Here is a 20,584-nt window from a genome sequence, read left to right as displayed (position 1 = left end):
CATAGGGCATGGCTCAGAGCTCCAGTATGTCTCCCATAGGGCATGGCTCAGAGCTCCAGTATGTCTCCCATAGGGCATGGCTCAGAGCTCCAGTATGTCTCCCATAGAGCATGGCTCAGAGCTCCAGTATGTCTCCCATAGGGCATGGCTCAGAGCTCCAGTATGTCTCCCATAGAGCATGGCTCAGAGCTCCAGTATGTCTCCCATAGGGCATGGCTCAGAGCTCCAGTATGTCTCACATAGGGCATGGCTCAGAGCTCCAGTATGTCTCCCATAGGGCATGGCTCACTGAGATGCAGTGTCTCAGACCGCTGAACCAGGGTGTCTGTAGTGATACCTCTAGCACTGAGATGCAGTGTCTCAGACCGCTGAACCAGGGTGTCTGTAGTGATACTTCTAGCACTGAGATGCAGTGCCTCATACCGCTGAACCAGGGTGTCTGTAGTGATACCTCTAGCACTGAGATGCAGTGTCTCAGACCGCTAAACCAGAATGTCTGTAGTGATAACTCTAGCACTGAGATGCAGTGCCTCAGACCGCTGAACCAGGGTGTCTGTAGTGATACCTCTAGCACTGAGATGCAGTGCCTCAGACCGCTAAACCAGGGTGTCTGTAGTGATACCTCTAGCACTGAGATGCAGTGTCTCAGACCGCTAAACCAGGGTGTCTGTAGTGATACCTCTAGCACTGAGATGCAGTGTCTCATACCGCTGAACCAGGGTGTCTGTAGTGATGCCTCTAGCACTGAGATGCAGTGCCTCAGACCGCTGAACCAGGGTGTCTGTAGTGACACCTCTAGCACTGAGATGCAGTGCCTCAGACCGCTGAACCAGGGTGTCTGTAGTGATACCTCTAGCACTGAGATGCAGTGTCTCAGACCGCTAAACCAGGGTGTCTGTAGTGATACCTCTAGCACTGAGATGCAGTGCCTCAGACCGCTGAACCAGGGTGTCTGTAGTGATACCTCTAGCACTGAGATGCAGTGCCTCAGACCGCTAAACCAGGGTGTCTGTAGTGATACCTCTAGCACTGAGATGCAGTGTCTCAGACCGCTGAACCAGGGTGTCTGTAGTGATACCTCTAGCACTGAGATGCAGTGCCTCAGACCGCTGAACCAGGATGTCTGTAGTGATACCTCTAGCACTGAGATGCAGTGTCTCATACCGCTGAACCAGGGTGTCTGTAGTGATACCTCTAGCACTGAGATGCAGTGCCTCAGACCGCTAAACCAGGGTGTCTGTAGTGATACCTCTAGCACTGAAATGCAGTGCCTCAGACCGCTAAACCAGGGTGTCTGTAGTGATACCTCTAGCACTGAGATGCAGTGCCTCAGACCGCTAAACCAGGGTGTCTGTAGTGATACCTCTAGCACTGAGATGCAGTGTCTCAGACCGCTGAACCAGGGTGTCTGTAGTGATACCTCTAGCACTGAGATGCAGTGTCTCAGACCGCTAAACCAGGGTGTCTGTAGTGATACCTCTAGCACTGAGATGCAGTGCCTCAGACCGCTAAACCAGGGTGTCTGTAGTGATACCTCTAGCACTGAGATGCAGTGCCTCAGACCGCTAAACCAGGGTGTCTGTAGTGATACCTCTAGCACTGAGATGCAGTGCCTCAGACCGCTGAACCAGGGTGTCTGTAGTGATACCTCTAGCACTGAGATGCAGTGCCTCAGACCGCTAAACCAGGGTGTCTGTAGTGACACCTCTAGCACTGAGATGCAGTGCCTCAGACCGCTAAACCAGGGTGTCTGTAGTGATACCTCTAGCACTGAGATGCAGTGCCTCAGACCGCTGAACCAGGGTGTCTGTAGTGACACCTCTAGCACTGAGATGCAGTGTCTCAGACCGCTGAACCAGGGTGTCTGTAGTGATACCTCTAGCACTGAGATGCAGTGTCTCAGACCGCTGAACCAGGGTGTCTGTAGTGATACCTCTAGCACTGAGATGCAGTGTCTCAGACCGCTGAACCAGGGTGTCTGTAGTGATACCTCTAGCACTGAGATGCAGTGTCTCAGACCGCTGAACCAGGGTGTCTGTAGTGATACCTCTAGCACTGAGATGCAGTGTCTCAGACCGCTAAACCAGGGTGTCTGTAGTGATACCTCTAGCACTGAGATGCAGTGCCTCAGACCGCTGAACCAGGGTGTCTGTAGTGATACCTCTAGCACTGAGATGCAGTGTCTCAGACCGCTGAACCAGGATGTCTGTAGTGATACCTCTAGCACTGAGATGCAGTGCCTCAGACCGCTAAACCAGGGTGTCTGTAGTGATACCTCTAGCACTGAGATGCAGTGTGTCAGACCGCTGAACCAGGGTGTCTGTAGTGACACCTCTAGCACTGAGATGCAGTGCCTCAGACCGCTAAACCAGGGTGTCTGTAGTGATACCTCTAGCACTGAGATGCAGTGCCTCAGACCGCTAAACCAGGGTGTCTGTAGTGATACCTCTAGCACTGAGATGCAGTGCCTCAGACCGCTGAACCAGGGTGTCTGTAGTGATACCTCTAGCACTGAGATGCAGTGCCTCAGACCGCTAAACCAGGGTGTCTGTAGTGACACCTCTAGCACTGAGATGCAGTGCCTCAGACCGCTAAACCAGGGTGTCTGTAGTGATACCTCTAGCACTGAGATGCAGTGCCTCAGACCGCTGAACCAGGGTGTCTGTAGTGACACCTCTAGCACTGAGATGCAGTGTCTCAGACCGCTGAACCAGGGTGTCTGTAGTGATACCTCTAGCACTGAGATGCAGTGCCTCAGACCTCTGAACCAGGGTGTCTGTAGTGATACCTCTAGCACTGAGATGCAGTGCCTCAGACCGCTGAACCAGGATGTCTGTAGTGATACCTCTAGCACTGAGATGCAGTGTCTCAGACCGCTGAACCAGGGTGTCTGTAGTGATGCCTCTAGCACTGAGATGCAGTGTCTCAGACCGCTGAACCAGGGTGTCTGTAGTGATACCTCTAGCACTGAGATGCAGTGTCTCAGACCGCTGAACCAGGGTGTCTGTAGTGACACCTCTAGCACTGAGATGCAGTGTCTCAGACCGCTGAACCAGGGTGTCTGTAGTGATACCTCTAGCACTGAGATGCAGTGCCTCAGACCGCTGAACCAGGGTGTCTGTAGTGATACCTCTAGCACTGAGATGCAGTGCCTCAGACCGCTGAACCAGGGTGTCTGTAGTGATACCTCTAGCACTGAGATGCAGTGTCTCAGACCGCTGAACCAGGGTGTCTGTAGTGATGCCTCTAGCACTGAGATGCAGTGCCTCAGACCGCTGAACCAGGGTGTCTGTAGTGATACCTCTAGCACTGAGATGCAGTGCCTCAGACCGCTGAACCAGGGTGTCTGTAGTGATACCTCTAGCACTGAGATGCAGTGTCTCAGACCGCTGAACCAGGGTGTCTGTAGTGATACCTCTAGCACTGAGATGCAGTGCCTCAGACCGCTAAACCAGGGTGTCTGTAGTGATACCTCTAGCACTGAGATGCAGTGTCTCAGACCGCTGAACCAGGGTGTCTGTAGTGATACCTCTAGCACTGAGATGCAGTGTCTCAGACCGCTAAACCAGGGTGTCTGTAGTGATACCTCTAGCACTGAGATGCAGTGTCTCAGACCGCTGAACCAGGATGTCTGTAGTGATACCTCTAGCACTGAGATGCAGTGCCTCAGACCGCTGAACCAGGATGTCTGTAGTGATGCCTCTAGCACTGAGATGCAGTGTCTCAGACCGCTAAACCAGGGTGTCTGTAGTGATACCTCTAGCACTGAGATGCAGTGTCTCAGACCGCTGAACCAGGATGTCTGTAGTGATGCCTCTAGCACTGAGATGCAGTGCCTCAGACCGCTGAACCAGGATGTCTGTAGTGATGCCTCTAGCACTGAGATGCAGTGTCTCAGACCGCTGAACCCGGGTGTCTGTAGTGATACCTCTAGCACTGAGATGCAGTGTCTCAGACCGCTGTTCCACTCAGGAGCCCATTGTACCAGCGTTGTAGTAGAGCTAGTTAGTAGTGAAGGGAGGAAGGAGAGCAACACTGTGATTCTGTTGATAGCTCAGAAGATGAGTCCAGATGTATTGCCCTAACAGGGAAGTTATTCAGTTACTCAGTTATCGGTTCAGTCTTATTGTAACCGATGTGAAATGGCTAGTTAGTTAGCGGTGGTGCGCGCTAATAGCGTTTCAATCAGTGACGTCACTCGCTCTGAGACCTGAAGTGGTTGTTCCCCTTGCGTTGCAAGGGCCGCGGCTTTTGTGGCGCGATGGGTAACGATGCTTCGTGGGGTGTCAGTTGTTGATGTGTGCAAGGGTCCCTGGTTCGAGCCCAGGTTGGGGCGAGGAGAGGGGCGGAAGCTATACTGTTACATTATCACAGACCCTTTATTGTCACGATCATCAAAAGGATTAGACCAAGGTGGTGAGTGTTCATCTTATTATTTATTTTAAATCAGAACACTTAAACAAAATACTAAACAAATACAAACGACCGTAACGTCTTGCAGGCTAATAATGAGCAGTACAAAAATAAGATCCCACAACTTCAGGTGGGAAAGGCTGCCTAAGTATGATTCCTAATCAGAGACAACGATAGACAGCTGCCTCTGATTAGGAACCATACTCGGCTCAACACAAAGAAATAGACACCATAGAATGCCCCCCCCACTCCCTGACCTAACCACATAGAGAAACAAACCATCTCTCTCAGGGCGTGACACTAATGCCCAGAAGCTGCCAACGCCAACAAGTTTCCCACTGTCAAATCCCAAATCCTCACGTCTCATTCCCTTCAACATGCACAAAACAACATGCTCCTTTCAAAGTACTCAGTCCAGACTTCTCTCTGTCTTATAACAGACCCAAATGTCACACTATTCCATTTGTAGCGCACTATTTATTACAAGGGTGCATAGGGCTATACAGAAAAATAGTGCTCTATTTAGGGAATAGCCATTTGGGACAGCCTGATGTCCATATGCTGCCAATGCCGAGCAGCTTTACATTGTAAAACCCCCAGATCCCTACACCACCTCTCCCCTAGTCCCTGTTCCTCTCTGGTCCAGTGTAGGACACAGCCAACCTACAATGACGACATGAAGCTTAGCACATCATCACAGGAGCTTCTGATTCATATTTGACTGTGTCGCTTGCGGCAAGGAGAGACATCCTTTTAACAGGCATCCTTCCTCTTCCCTTTGGCTCTCCTGCAGAGTGTTTGAGGCTGCGTCCCAAATGGCACCCCTATTCGCACACTACTTTAAACCAAAGCCCACAGGGTGCGCATAGGCCTCTGGTTAAAAGTAGTGCACTATATAGGTAATTGGGTGTCATTTGTGACACAGTCCTAGACTGCATTCCCGGTCAATGCTACTGTATGCATAATGGATGGCAAGCAAGTCACATGACTATTAATGGTGCTACCCTCCACCATGGTGTGATGCAGACACAAGGCTTTATTATTGAAAACAACACACACACACACACACACACACACACACACACACACACACACACACACACACACACACACACACACACACACACACACACACACACACACACACACACACACACACACACACACCACCACCTTAATGACTACAAAGTCCAACTCCAAAGCATTTCTCATCTTTCCTGCATACCGTGCTTCTACACCTGCATTACTTGCTGTTTGGGGTTTTAGGCTGGGTTTCTGTACAGCACTTTGAGATATCAGCTGATATAAGAAGGGCTATATAAACACATTTGATTTGATTTGATTTGTATGACAGTGGACCTTTCTGCCATCCTGACGTGTTGTTAAGATCAACCATTAAAGTAATGTGATCAAACAGAGATATACAACTGTGTTGTGATTTATTATGGAGTCACATGGAGGACAGTGAAGGACCAGGTTATACTGACTTGACATCCTCCTGTGCTGTATTTAAGCAATAAGGCATAAGGGGGTGTGGTATATGGCCAATATACCACGGCTAAGGGATAGTCTTAGGCAATATACCACGTCCCTTAGCCGTGGTATATTGGCCATATACCACACCCCCTCATGCCTTATTGCTATTATAAACTGGTCACCAACGTAATTAGAGCAGTAAAAACAAAGGTTTTGTCATATCCGCGGTATACTGTCTGATATACCACAGCTGTCAGCCAATCAGCATTCAGGGCTCGAACCACCCAGTTTATGTATATTAACAGGTCTCTCTTGTAAAAGAGATTTGTCTCAAGGAGAGCCTGAGTATGAGCCTGTATAAATAAAGGTACATGAATACGTCTTTGACCAGAAATGATTGAAATACACCCTTTCCTTCTCTGCTCCTGTTCCCCTGTTCCCACCTGCTCCAAAGCCCTCTACGTCTCTTTAAAGGGAGACGTACGGTAGGGGCCTGATCGGTTGTTTTTCTTCAACTGAACAGAAGCAGCCAGTGTGAGAGGGGCTGTGTTGGACGACAGCTTATACCTCAAATCAAATGTCTAATCCAATACCTCGATAGTAGCTTGATACTTCCGTCTAGTCCGTAAAGGTCTTGAGCGCTCAGAGACAGTGAAGTCAAGAGATTCCGTGGCAGCTGAGGCCACCTCACCAAGTGGAAACCCAGAAGGTGTGAAAGGCAGACCTGGGTTCAAATACTATTTCAAATCGTTCAAATACTGTCGAACGTTACCCTTCCTGAAGTGCCAGACGTGCAGATTTGGGACTATTCTATTGGTTCCATTGCGCATTGGCTAACTCAATCAAGCACAATCAAAGTATTTCAAATGATTTTCAATAGTATTTGAACCCAGGTCTGGGAACTCACAAGGTGTAAAACTAAGGTGGAATGTTGGGCGAGGGTTTGTTAATTGGGTGAGAGATATCAACTGGCCTTCTAGCGAGAGAGAGAGTGAGAGAGAGAGTGAGAGAGAGAGTGAGTGAGAGAGAGAGCGAGAGAGAGAGCGAGAGAGAGAGCGAGAGAGAGAGCGAGAGAGAGAGCGAGAGAGCGAGAGAGAGAGTGAGAGAGACCCGACCCCAATAATACGTCTTCTTTCCTGTCCTTAAACCTCAGGCTTCGCAAGACACAGGTTGATCAACAACTTCCCTGGGATACATGTGACAGGTTCAGAGCTTTAACCACCTAAAGCTGATTGGTGCACCATTGCGTCAAAAGTGCATTGTTTATATTTATATTAATAAAATCTGTTAGAAACTTACCAGGTTTTTGTTTTTCATTGAAAGCTGACATTCCGCTGAATAAGTGGCTTGTCGAGCTCTGGGTATCACAGCCGACGTAAGGCGATGGCAGATGTCCAGTTAATCTGGATTTCCCTGGACACGTCATGGGATGGTAGTCTATTTTATCTCTACGTATACAGATCTACACTGTGTTACCCAATCACAGACTTTATTGTCACTTTGTCCTAGGACGTCACACAACTAACAGGAAGTCAATTTGTGATTTCTCAGTTTCATATGGGCCACATATGGCAGCTTCAGGGCTTTAAATGGGGGAAACCTTAGCACCTTCATAGTAACCAGAAAGCCATGCAGGCCAGCAGCCATCAAAGACAGAGCCTGCGGCACAAATGGAACCCTTTGTACTATTCAGAAGTAGTGCATTACCACTTAGGGCTCTGCTCAGAATTAGTGCACTACCTCAAAGGGCTCCGGACAAAAGTAGTGCATTACCTCATAGGTCTCTGGTTCAGAAGTAGTGCACTACCTCATAGGGCTCTGGTCAGAAGTAGTGTACTACCACATAGGGCTCTGGTCAGAAGTAGTGTACTACCACATAGGGCTCTGGTCAGAAGTAGTGCACTACCTCATAGGGCTCTGGTCAGAAGTAGTGCACTACCCCATAGGGTTTTGGTCAGAAGTAGTGCCCTACATACAGCAGGGAACAGGACTCCATTTGGGACCCATCCTGGGTATTAATAGAGAGGTTGTGTGTGTCTTCAACAGAACAACATTTTTTGACACTGATTCAAATGGCCGACTGGCTTAGTGTAACGACCACTCCACTCACACATTACTACTGAAGGAGATACCCTTCCACACCTGACCTGGGTTCAACTAGTATTTGAGTTCTTTCAACAACAACAAAAAGAAGCATTTGAATGAGCCTGACTGGAGTGCCAGTTGCCAGGGTCTTTGCCTATTCCTCCAGATCCATCACGCCAGGCGAGCTCAAATGAAGTGCAGTTAGAAAGAAAGAAAACAAATCATATGTGAACCCAGGCATGTTCCACACTCAAGAAGACATTAGTTTAAATGCTACTTTATTCTCCTATGGGGCTCACTGCTTTTAATGAACAGTGGTCCAAACCCAGCGAGGAAACATTACAACATGCTGATTGGACTCCAATTGGACTCCAAACACAGACTGAAACCAATTAAAGGGGTTATGATTGGGTAGAAATTGGACATTATGTTCAAGTTCTCATAGAGGTCACGTTATAATTGTGACCTTTGACACCGAGCGATTCAGTTGCCTCCGAGGTCAGATCCGCTATGTTGCAACGTTCCACTTCTGGTGTGAGGATATAGACAGTAGCACCCTCCACCAGCTCTAACTTCCCATATGAATTCTCTCTTTCTGTCCAGGAATTCTTGCATTGAGAATGTGATTCACTGTTAGCTCATGCAGTGTCAGTGAGAGCTACGGAAAAGTTCAGGAACAGCACTAAAGTGTTGATATACACTGAGTGTACCAAACATTAAGAATACCTTCATTATTAAGAACCCCCCCACTCCCCCCTTTGCCCACAGAACAGCCTCAATTCGTCGAGTCATGGACTCAGAAAGGTGTCGAAAGCGTTCCACAGGGATGCTGCTCATGTTGACTCCAATGCTTCCCACAGTTGTGTCAAGTTAGCTGGATGTCCTTTGGGTAGTGGACCATTCTTGAAAGACACGGGTAACTGTTGAGCGTAAATTACCCAGCAGTGTTGCAGTTCTTGACATAAACTGGTGTGCCTGGCACCTACTACCACACCCCGTTCAAAGGAACTTAAATATTTTGTCTTGCCCATTCACCCACAATCCATGTCTCAACTGTCTCAAGGCTTAAAAATCCTTATTTAACCTGTCACCTCCCCTTCATCTACACCGATTGAAGTGACATCAATAAGGGATCATAGCTTTCACCTGGATTCACCTGGTCAGTCTGTGTCATGGAAAGAGCAGGTCAAATCAAATCAAATCAAATTTCTTTACATTTTACATTTTACATTTTAGTCATTTAGCAGACGCTCTTATCCAGAGCGACTTACAGTAGTGAATGCATACATTTCGTTTCGTGCATTTCTTCTTTTTTTTGTGTAACTCTGTGTTGTCGTATGTGTCGAACTGCTTTGCTTTATCTTGGCCAGGTCACAATTGTAAATGAGAACTTGTTCTCAACTAGCCTACCTGGTTAAATTAAGGTGAAATAAAATAAATAAATAAAATCACCTAATCATGATCTTCAGTTTAGAATGCAAGTTGATTAATCAGCTGTGTTTGCTAGGGATGGAGAAAACGTGACACCAATCAGGCCTCTAACAAGTCATCTTTCAGCTTGCTTCTAAAGTCAATACACTATACTTACACTACTTACGTTTGAAGACCAACATAACGGGACAATCTCAACACTCCCTACAGTGCAATCCTTACAATTTGGTATTTTATCAGGATCCCCATTAGCTGTTGCAAAATGATCCACAGTACTGTAGTGTGTGGCTCATAACCACAGGAGGTTGGTGGCATCTAGTGGTAATGACTGGAGCGGAATCAATGGAATGGTATCAAATACATCAAACATATGGTTTCTATGTGTTTGATGCCATTCCATTTACTCCGTTCCAGCTGTTCTCTCCTCAGCAGCCTCCTGTGTTCAAAACAGGTGGTCACAGTTTTATAGGTAGCCAGCCTTGTTTTGGAAGTTGGACCCATCCGATACTGGTAACATACAGGTGTAGGATCTTAATTTGAGCCAGTTTGCTACAGCAGGAAAATAATCCTGCATTAACAGGAAATGTGCATTTTTGTAGGGGTTGATACATTTTTAGGAAGAGAAAATCAGGTCAAAAATGTTAACGTGGAAAGACTTTAAGAAGCCTTTTTAAACCTAAAATACCTCAACTTTCTCCTGTAACTGGGTGATCAAATTAAGATCCTGCATCTGAAGCACTGCTTTGCTTTATTCTTATAACTGCAACATAACATGCATGCTGTAGTTTAATCAAGGCTAAGTTGAATGCAAAAATATGTATGCAATCACTACTGTAAGTTGCTCTGGATAAGAGCGTCTGCTAAACCACTAAAATGTAAAAATTATATTGACCACTGCAGTACCTCTAGGAATTGGTGAGAGCTCTAAGATTGCTCGAATGTAGCAAGGGGTGAAATCCAAGTGGGCCAAGTGGGTAGAACTGGAATGTTCTTGTTTGTACAGTCACAGCCATTGTTCTTTTAACCATGTATGGCCCTTTATAGGAAACATAACACTGCTTAGGACAGCTGCCTGCTGGGACTGGCCACGTGTGCTGCCAGTCATGTTGACCTCTCTGAGACATTTATTAAACATAGTCAAACTATTAGCATTCCCCCAGGGCTCAACCCTACCAGGCCCTACCAGGCCCACCCAGGCCCACCCAGGCTAACTCAGGCCCCAGCTGTTGTCAGGCCGTCCCCAGGGAGGGGGTCCAGAAGCAGGAGCTAGGCCCACCCAGGCTAACTCAGGCCCCTACAGGCCGTCCCCAGGGAGGGGGTCCAGAAGCAGGAGCTAGGCCCAGCCCAGGCTAACTCAGGCCCCCACAGGCCGTCCCCAGGGAGGGGGTCCAGAAGCAGGAGCTAGGCCCAGCCCAGGCTAACTCAGGCCCCTACAGGCCGTCCCCAGGGAGGGGGTCCAGAAGCAGGAGCTAGGCCCAGCCCAGGCCACACAAAGAGTAGCAGTGCCTGTGTGTGATTGTGTGTGTGGCGTTTACTCACCCTTTTGCCCTCTTTGCCCAGTGCCCCCGTCTGACCTGGCAACCCAGGGGATCCCTAGGGACAGAAGACAGAAGGGTATCAGAGCAGGGCTGTCATTTGTGTATGGCCAGGGTATGGGTGTTGCGTTACCCGAGCTTCATGGTCTAGGCCTCTTATAGCACCAGTAACACTGGACACATAGCCTAACATTCCGCTGTTTGACATGCTATTGATATTCTGCCATTTGTTGAAATGTCGCTTCTGTGTAAGAGAGAGAGAGGGGCTGGATGCTAGCCTGGTTCCAGATCTGTTTGTGCTATCATGCCAATGCCTTCCTACTCATTGCCATGCCAAAGGAAGATTGGCTCGACAAGGATGGCATTCAGTGTTAGAATGAGTGTGTATCCAGCTTGTTTCTGTGGAGACAGATGTAAACTCATGGCCTCATCCCAGACCTGTTGCCAATGACAATATGAGTTAGAAAGGCAGCACAGACAGATCCTGGATCAGGCTATGGGTTAACAGCTTGTTGCTTATAAAGCTGCTATGGAGACAGATGTTAGAGCCACATGTTCTCAGCACACCAGTGGAGGCTGCTGACAGGACGGTTCATAATAATGGCTGGAACGGAGCAAATGGAATGGCATCAAACACATGGAAACCATGTGTTTGATGTATTTAATACCATTCCACTGATTCCGTTCCAGTCATTACCACGAGCCTGTTCTCCCCAACTAAGATGCCACCAACCTCCTGTGCAGCACAAAGACCACTGGCTGCCTAGTTGGCTTAATTGCTGTATGAAAATACCTAGATCTGATTTCATTCAAGTTTAATTGCTGGTGCTGGGCGTACCGTATCTCCAGTTAAGCCAGGTGGACCCTGTCAGATGCAAAACATAGGTGTAAGACTGGTTACATAGGTGTAAGACTGGTTACATAGGTGTAAGACTGGTTACATAGGTGTAAGACTGGTTACATAGGTGTAAGACTGGTTACATAGGTGTAAGACTGGTTACATAGGTGTAAGACTGGTTACATAGGTGTAAGACTGGTTACATAGGTGTAAGACTGGTTACATAGGTGTAAGACAGGTTACATAGGTGTAAGACAGAGACAAAGTAGAGTTGCGATTCAACGGCTTAGACATGAGACGTAGGTGGCAGCGTCTACAGACAATCACGGATTACAAAGGGAAAACCAGCCACATCGCGGACACCGACGTCTTGCTACCGGACAAGCTAAATACCTTGTTTGCGTGCTTTGAAGATAACACAGTGCCACCGACGTGTCCTGCTCCCAACGACTGTTGGCTCTTGTTCTCCGTGGATGACGGGAGTAAGACATTTAAACGTATTAACCTTCGCAAGGCTGTCGGCCCAGATAGCATCCATAGCCGCGTCCTCAGAGCATGCGCAGACAAGCTGGCTGGAGTGTTTACGGACATATTCAATCCATCCCTATCCCAGTCTGCTGTCCCCACATCCTTCAAGATGTCCACCATTGTTCCTGTACCCAAGAAAGCAAAGGTAACTGAACTAAATTACTATCGCTCCGTATCACTCACTTCTGTCATCATGAAGTGCTTTGAGAGGCTAGTTAAGGATCATAACACCTCTACCTTTCATGACACCCTAGACCCACTTCAATTTTCTTACTACCCCAATAGATCCACAGACGATGAAATTGCCATTACACTGCACACTGCCCTAACCCATCTGGACAAGAGGAATACCTATGTAAGAATGATGTTCATTGACTACAGCTCAGCCTTCAACACCATAGTACCCTCCTATCCTCCCTGTTCACCCATGACTGCGTGGCCACACACAACTCCAACTCAATCATCAAGTTTGCAGATGACACAACAGTAGTAGGCCTGATTACCAACAATGACAAGACAGCCTACAGGGAGGAGGTGAGGGCCCCAGCGGAGTGGTGCCAGGAACATAACCTCTCCCTCAACGTCAACAAAATGAAGGAGCTGATGGTGGACTTCAGGAAACAGCAGAGGGAGCCTCTATCCACATCGATGGGACCGCAGTGGAGAAGGGGGAAAGCTTTAAGTTCCTAGGCGTACACATCACTGAAACTGAAATGGTCCACCCACATAGACAGTGGTGTGAAGAAGGTGCAACAGCGCATCCTCAACCTCAGGAGGCTGACAAACCTTTACAGATGCACAATTGAGAGCATCCTGTCAGGCTGTATCGCTGTATCACCACCTGGTACGGCAACTGCACTGCCCGCAACCGCAGAGCTCTCCAGAGGGTGGTGCGGTCTGCCCAACGCATCACCGGGATCATACTGCCTGCCCTCCAGGACACCTACACCACCCGATGTCACAGGAAGGCCAAAAAGATCATCAGAACATCAACCACCTGAGCCACTGACTGTTCACCCCACTATCATCCAGAAGGAGAGGTCAGTACAGGTGCATCAAAGCTGGGACCGAGAGACTGAAAAACAGCTTCTATCTTAAAGCCATCAGACTGTTAAATAGCCATCACTAGTCGGCTACCACCCGGTTACTCAACCCTGCTGCCGTATATACAGGTACATAGACATGGAATCACTGGCCACTGTAATGATGGAACACTAGTCACTTTAATAATGTTTACATACTGCTTTACTCATTTCATATGTATATACTGTACTCTATTCTACTGTATTTTAGTCAATGCCACTCCGATATTGCTCAATCTAAAATGAATATATTTGTTCATTCCATTCTTTACTTTTAGATTTGTGTGTATTGTTGTGAATTGTTAGATACTACTGCACTGTTAGATATTACAGCACTGTTGGAGCTAGGAACACAAGCATTTCGCTACCCACAATAACATCTGCTAAATATGTGTATGTGACCAATACAATTGGATTTGATTTGATTATGCCACAATATAAAGGCTCATATATGCTTATAACAAGTTATGAAGCATTATATCTGCAGGCTTTAAGTAAAGTGTTACCAAAACATATTTTTTTATCAAACAAACAATGTTTTGAACATTTCAAATTACAAAGAATACTGTAGTTGTCATTCACAATGATGTTGCATGTCCGTACGCCATCAATATTAGGAACTCCCATAGTTCTCCAACATAACTCCTGCAGTTGTCATTCCTCCTCTGACAAGGCCTCATATAAACTGCTGTATGCCTGGGTCTATTGTAAATCTGACCTAGGCAGGGCCATTGTTCCGTGACAAATTACATAATAAAAAGTGCACTTCATCAAATTGATTTGGATCAGGAGGAGAGAGTTGTTTTGTTTCATTTATGGTTTATTTAACAGCCTGTCAGAACAGCATAGAGAGGTACGTGTTGGTGGGTACATAAGGATATGAGCTTCAGACTCAGTGTACCACATAAAAACAATGAAACGTCAAGGAAAATATGAATATACCTGATCTCCCTTGAGTCCCTCTTTCTCCACCTGAAACAAACAAGACAAAACAATGACAACTACAATATGACAGTTACAATATCAGTCTAATTGAAGACACATTATACACTATACAAAATAGGTCAATCAGAAGAACAAAATTGCATTGGTAGATTGATCAGAATGTGTCAGGTTATGGTTTTTGTAATCTCGTAACAATTCTTTGAAAAATCCTGCTATGAATGTGGGTCAGAAGGGACTGAGTCTAAGCAGTACTATTTGAACCCAGGTTAGGGCCTTTCACAGTAACACTCCTACTGGTGTTGTGGGTGGAAGGGAGGGGAGCAGACAGACAGACAGACAGACAGACAGACAGACAGACAGACAGACAGACAGACAGACAGACAGACAGACTTGTCTGTCCTCACAAACTACTGTCCACATCCAGGGCCACAGATCAACCTATCAGCTTACACATCCATCCCAAATAAGTGGTGTCCCCTTTCAATTGGCATCCTCGCAAAAACACTGACGCCTTTTTCTTGGAAGCAGCAGCTGCAGAAAATAGCCATTCATAACATGACATGTGTACAGAATGTGAAAGTCACTCACAGGCCCTGTCTCTGTGCTTAACCTCTACGGGCCACGGGGGCAGTATTGAGAATTTGAAAAAAATATGTGCCCATTTTTAACTGCCTCCTACACCAACTCAGAAGCTAGGATATGCATATTATTAACACATTCGGATAGAAAACACTCTGAATTTTCTAAAACAGTTTGAATGGTGTCTGTAAGTATAACAAAACTCATATTGCAGGCAGAAACCTGAGAAAAATAGATTAAAAAAATGAGAAATTTTGTGGCTGTACTATTTAGTGTCATTGTTTTAAAGATACCACAGTGAGAAAGGATTCAGTTCGCAACTCTACTGCTTCCACTAGATGTCAACGATCTTTAGAAAGTTGTTTGAAGCATCTGTGATAAATACACACCGAATTAGAAAGCTTACAAGTTGACACGTCATCACTTCATTTTTTGCGCCTGCGCATGAATCTGAGAAGAGTGCCTTTGTCATTATCGTTTATTCTAGACACTTGATAGGTTGTGTGAAAATATTACTGATGTTTACTGATGTTTCACGTTAAAAATGGAACAAAAGATTAGTGCTAAACAACGTTTGACATGTTTAAAACAAACGTAAATAGATTATTTACTAGGTTTTCTTTAGTTTTTCGACGTGACTTTACACTGCCCACCTCATTTGTGGGAGCCTACTGAACGCTAACTATTTGGACATAAATTATGAACTTTGTCAAAAGAAACCACATTTGTTCTGGACCTGGGATCTCTGGCAGCGCCTTCTGATGGAGATAATCAAAGGTAAGGGGATATTAGAATGTTATTATCGATATTAGATGATGCTAATGCTAACGGTATAGCTTAGCTTAGCTTAGCATATAGCTTATTGTTGTTAGCATAGTACCCAGTTATACAAAATGTGATTTCCCAGTAAAGTTATTTTGAGATCTGGCCCTTCGGTAGCAATTACGAGATGATAATATATTATTCTTTGAATGACAATATTATAATTTACCAATGTTTTCGAATAGTAATTCCGTGATTTGTAATGCTGGATTCACTGGGTGCATTCGAGCCGAAAAAAATTCTGAATTTCACCGCGACTGTAAATGCTGTTTTTGGATATAAATATGAACTTGATGGAACTAAAAATGCATGTATTGTATAACATAATGTCCTATGAGTGTCATCTGATGCAGATTGTCAAAGGTAAGTGCATAATTCTAGCTAGTTTTCTGTCTGTTGATGCCTTCTTTGAATTGGCTAAACATTACACGCAGCTATTGTCAATGTACTCTCCTCACATAACCTAACTTTATGCATTCTCCGTAATGCCTCTGAAAATCGGACAGCGTGGTTAGATTTAGGAGATATATCTTTCAATGGAGGAAAATAGTTGATTATTTGATTTTTTGAAATGATTACTCTTGCAGTTTTGAATTCCCCGCCATGGTCACATGACAATGAATCCCAATACCGGGATAAGATCGGGATAAGATCCTCAACAGGTTAAAGGTGCAATCTGTAGTTGGTACATCCATTTTTGTACTTTTTTGGGGGGTGATATATACCCATGATAACTTCAAATGCTTCATGAGCTTAGTTCAACTGTCACACCCCATCAAAACCCCAAATATAAGCTTCTATTTTACTCCATTGTTTGTAAACAATATAATTGTAAACAAACACTGTACATCAGGGGTAAGCAGTTCCTGTTTTGGATTTAATCGACCTGGAAGACCAGGTGTGTTGAATTTAGGCAACCACTGAACTGATCAATTAGCTCAGTTGGTCAGGTGTTGTGCCTAGTTGGAACAAAACCCTGCAGTACCTGTGAACTCCAGGAACAGGCTTGTCTACCCCTGCTGTATAGCTTCAGAACATGGTTAAAACTATCATTTTGATCTCAAGGATGGGCAGTCCTTGCATCCATACAGTAGCTGTGTCAGCCCCATCCCTTAGCCGTTTACCAAAACTGGGCAGGGTGGCGCTTCATTGTTTTTTGAATCACAGATTGCCTCTTTAAAACGGCGGACAGAAATCTATCGTTTAACAAGGGCGGCTGACAAGCCTTTGGTATCTGTGACAGCGGCTGTAAACATGAATGACAGCTAGGAACCGTGATGCCCCTCTATAAAACACAATGTTCTATCTCACAAAGTACTGCTTTACTAACTCAATTCATTCTCAATGTATATCATATGTACACAGTACTTGTAAAAGGGAAACTTGGGTTAAACTGAATGTGGTATATCGAATAGTTCATCTATACTACCATTTAGTAGCATTCAGAGGTGTTCAGACTATCCACCTGCAATGTTTGTTTACAAGTCTGTTGTGAGAAGACCTGGTAACAGCCGACCATGGGTGTTTCTCGATAGCCAGGATAGAATGTCTGTTATCCTGATTCGTCTCGTATTAATGTATAATTAGCTAGAGTAAATGTCTCGTCAACGGTGACAGTTTTCGTTTGGGGTTTGGTAAGTATTTGGGTGACATGAAAGGGACGGTGTCACACACACTCTGCCTCGCTCCAGTGCTAATGGGACGTGGCAGGGCAGATAATTAGCTAACCACTTCGCAGTATACTCTTAATCTTCAACCATCACCTCCCCTAACACCACCAGCCAGGCCCTGTGTGTATTAGTGTGTGTGTGTACGTGCGTGGGTTCATGCATTGTTTGTGTGTGTGTGCATGTACGTGTGTCTCTGTGAGTGTGTGTGTGCACCCATGCATGTGTGTGTATATTAATCTACCAGTCTCTGTCTAGGAGTTTCTAGGCTATGCTCCCACTAAGCTCCCTCTCCCCTGGGCTCATGTTAACAGAACTAGAGAGGACAAGCAGACAGTGCAGCCAGCCCAATTATAGGAGCACTATGCATGAAGCATGCTGAGGCTTCTACTGGGATTCACTAAACGCTGAGGGTCTACTGGGAGAGACTGGCGTCTAGAACTCCTAGACTGAGTTAGTGGGGAGGAGAAGCGAGGAGAGCAGAGGAGAGTTGAGGAGAGGGTAGGAGAGGAGAGTTGAGGAGAAGAGAGGAGAGCGGAGGAGAGGAGACCTGAGGAGAGTTGAGGAGAGGGTAGGAGAGGAGAGGAGAGTTGAGGAGAAGAGAGGAGAGCTGAGGAGAGTTGAGGAGAGAGAGACCTGAGGAGAGTTGAGGAGAGGGTAGAGAGGAGAGTTGAGGAGAGGAGAGTTGAGGAGAGTTGAGACAGAGGATAGGGAGAGGTTGAGGAGAGGGAGAGTTGGAGGAGAGGAGAGTTGAGGAGTGTTGAGGAGAGGAGAGTTTGAGGAGAGGAGTAGTTTGAGGAGAGTTGAGGAGAGTTGAGGAGTGTTGAGGAGTGTTGAGGAGAGTTGAGGAGTGTTGAGGGAGAGGAGAGTTGAGGAGAGTTGAGAAGAGGAGAGGAGAGTTGAGGAGAGGAGAGTTGAGGAGAGTTGAGGAGTGTTGAGGAGAGGAGAGTTGAGGAGTGTTGAGGAGAGGAGAGTTGAGGAGAGTTGAGAAGAGGAGGAGTGATGAGGAGAGGAGAGTTGAGGAGAGTTGAGGAGTGTTGAGGAGAGATGAGGAGAGATGAGGAGTGTTGAGGAGAGATGAGGAGTGTTGAGGAGAGGAGAGTTGAGGAGAGGAGAGTTGAGGGAGAGTTGAGGAGAGCGAGTTGAGGAGAGGCGAGTTGAGGAGAGCTGAGGAGAGGGAGAGCTGAGCTGAGGAGAGGAGAGAGAGCTGAGGAGAGGAGAGCTGAGGAGAGCTGAGGAGAGGAGAGCTGATGAGAGCTGAGGAGAGCTGAGGAGAGAAGAGCTGAGGAGAGGAGAGCTGAGGAGAGCTGAGGAGAGGAGAGCTGAGGAGAGAAGAGCTGAGGAGAGGAGAGCTGAGGAGAGCTGAGGAGAGCTGAGGAGAGGAGAGCTGAGGAGAGGAGAGCTGAGGAGAGGAGAGTTGAGGAGAGAAGAGGAGAGGAGAGCTGAGGAGAGCTGAGGAGAGGAGAGTTGAGGAGAGAAGAGGTTTATTCTATTCTACTGAGCCATTTATTTTATGTTGGTATTCTTCTATTTTATTATTTATTATTGTTGTTGCATTGTCCAGAAGGAACCTGCCAGTAAGCATGTAATTGGACAGTGTCTACCATGTGTATCCTGTACATGTAATACCTACAATCGCACTCCACACTGCCCTTTCCCACCTGGACAAAAGGAAAACCTATGTGAGAATGCTGTTCATTGACTACAGCTCAGCATTCAACACCATAGTGCCCACAAAGCTCATCACTAAGCTAATGACTCTGGGACTAAACACCTCCCTCTGCAACTGGATTCTGGACTTCCTGACGGGCCGCCCCCAGGTGGTAAGGGTAGGCAACAACACGTCTGCTACACTGATCCTCAACACTGGGGCCCCTCAGGGGTGCATGCTTAGTCCCCTCCTGTACTCCCTCTTCACTAATGACTGCGTGGCCAAACACAACTCCAACACCATCATTAAGTTTGCCGACGACACAACAGTGGTAGGCCTGATCACCAACAACGATGAGACAGCCTATAGGGAGGAGGTCAGAGAACTGTTAGTGTGGTGCCAGAGCAGCAACCTCTCCCTCAACGTGATCAAGACAAAGGAGATGATCGTGGACTACAGGAAAAGGAGGGCTGAGCACTACCCCATTCACATCGACGGGGCTGAAGTGGAGCGGGTCGAGAGTTTCAAGTTCCTTGGTGTCCACATCACCAACTATCATGGTCCAAACATAACAAGACAGTCGTGAAGAGGGCACAACAATGCCTTTACCACCTGGAAACTGAAAAGATTTGGCACGGGTCCCCAGATCCTCAAAAGGTTCTACAGCTGCACCATCGAGAGCATCCTGACTGGTTGCATCACCGCCTGGTGTGGCAACTGCTCGGCATCCAACCATAAGGCCCTACAGAGGGTAGTGCCTACGGCCCAGTACATCACTGGGGCCAAGCTTCCTGCCATCCAGCACCTATATACTAGGCGGTTTCAGAGGAAGGCCCAAAAAATAGTCAGAGACTCCAGTCACCCAAGTCATAGACTGTTCTCTCTGCTACCGCACGTCAAGCAGTACCGGAGCACCAAGGTCCTAGGTCCAAAAGGCTCCTTTAAAAACAGCTTCTACCCCCAAGCCATAATACCCGCTGAACAATTAATCAATGTCCACCAGGACTGTTTGCATTGACAACCCCCTCCCATTTGTTTTTACACTGCTGGCTAGTCACTGTTTATTATCTATGCATAGTCCTTTACTCCTACCTACAGTTACAAATGAGCTCGACTAACCTGTACCCCCTGCAATTGACTCGGTACCAGTACTCCCTGTATATAACCTCCACATTGACTCGGTAACCAGTACTTCCCTGTATATAACCTCCACATTGACTCTGTTACCGGTACTTCCCTGTATATAACCTCCACATTGACTCGGTACCGGTACCCCCTGTATATAACCTCCACATTGGCTCGGTACCAGTACTCCCTGTATATAACCTCCACATTGACTCTGTATACCGGTACTCCTGTATATAACCTCCACATTGACTCGGTACCAGTACTCCCTGTATATAACCTCCACATTGACTCGGTACCGTACTCCCTGTATATAACCCTCCACATTGACTCTGTACCGGTACTCCCTGTATATAACCTCCACATTGACTCGGTACCGGTACCCCCTGTATATAACCTCCACATTG

At 46.6% G+C, this 20,584-nt stretch overlaps 1 protein-coding gene across 4 annotated transcripts in view; it reads right to left on the bottom strand.

Annotated features, from left to right (window-relative positions):
* The window catches only part of LOC115193526 (collagen alpha-1(XIX) chain), a 258,296-nt gene that overhangs the window by 149,728 nt on the left and 87,984 nt on the right, over positions 1-20,584 (bottom strand). For 3 of the 4 annotated variants that reach the window (XM_029752231.1, XM_029752234.1, XM_029752232.1), the window contains exons 16-18: positions 14,331-14,360; positions 11,779-11,805; positions 10,945-10,998 (exon numbers count right to left, since the gene is read on the bottom strand). In XM_029752231.1, the coding sequence (XP_029608091.1) occupies positions 10,945-10,998; positions 11,779-11,805; positions 14,331-14,360 (111 nt within the window). The remainder of the gene's footprint in view (positions 1-10,944; positions 10,999-11,778; positions 11,806-14,330; positions 14,361-20,584) is intronic. The other variant, XM_029752233.1, reaches the window with a different exon arrangement.

Source organism: Salmo trutta, chromosome 5 (genome assembly GCF_901001165.1).
Source record: "Salmo trutta chromosome 5, fSalTru1.1, whole genome shotgun sequence".
Taxonomy (NCBI): domain Eukaryota; kingdom Metazoa; phylum Chordata; class Actinopteri; order Salmoniformes; family Salmonidae; genus Salmo; species Salmo trutta.
The sequence above is the reverse complement of the archived record's forward strand: the minus strand, read 5'-3'. Positions and strand labels throughout refer to the sequence as shown.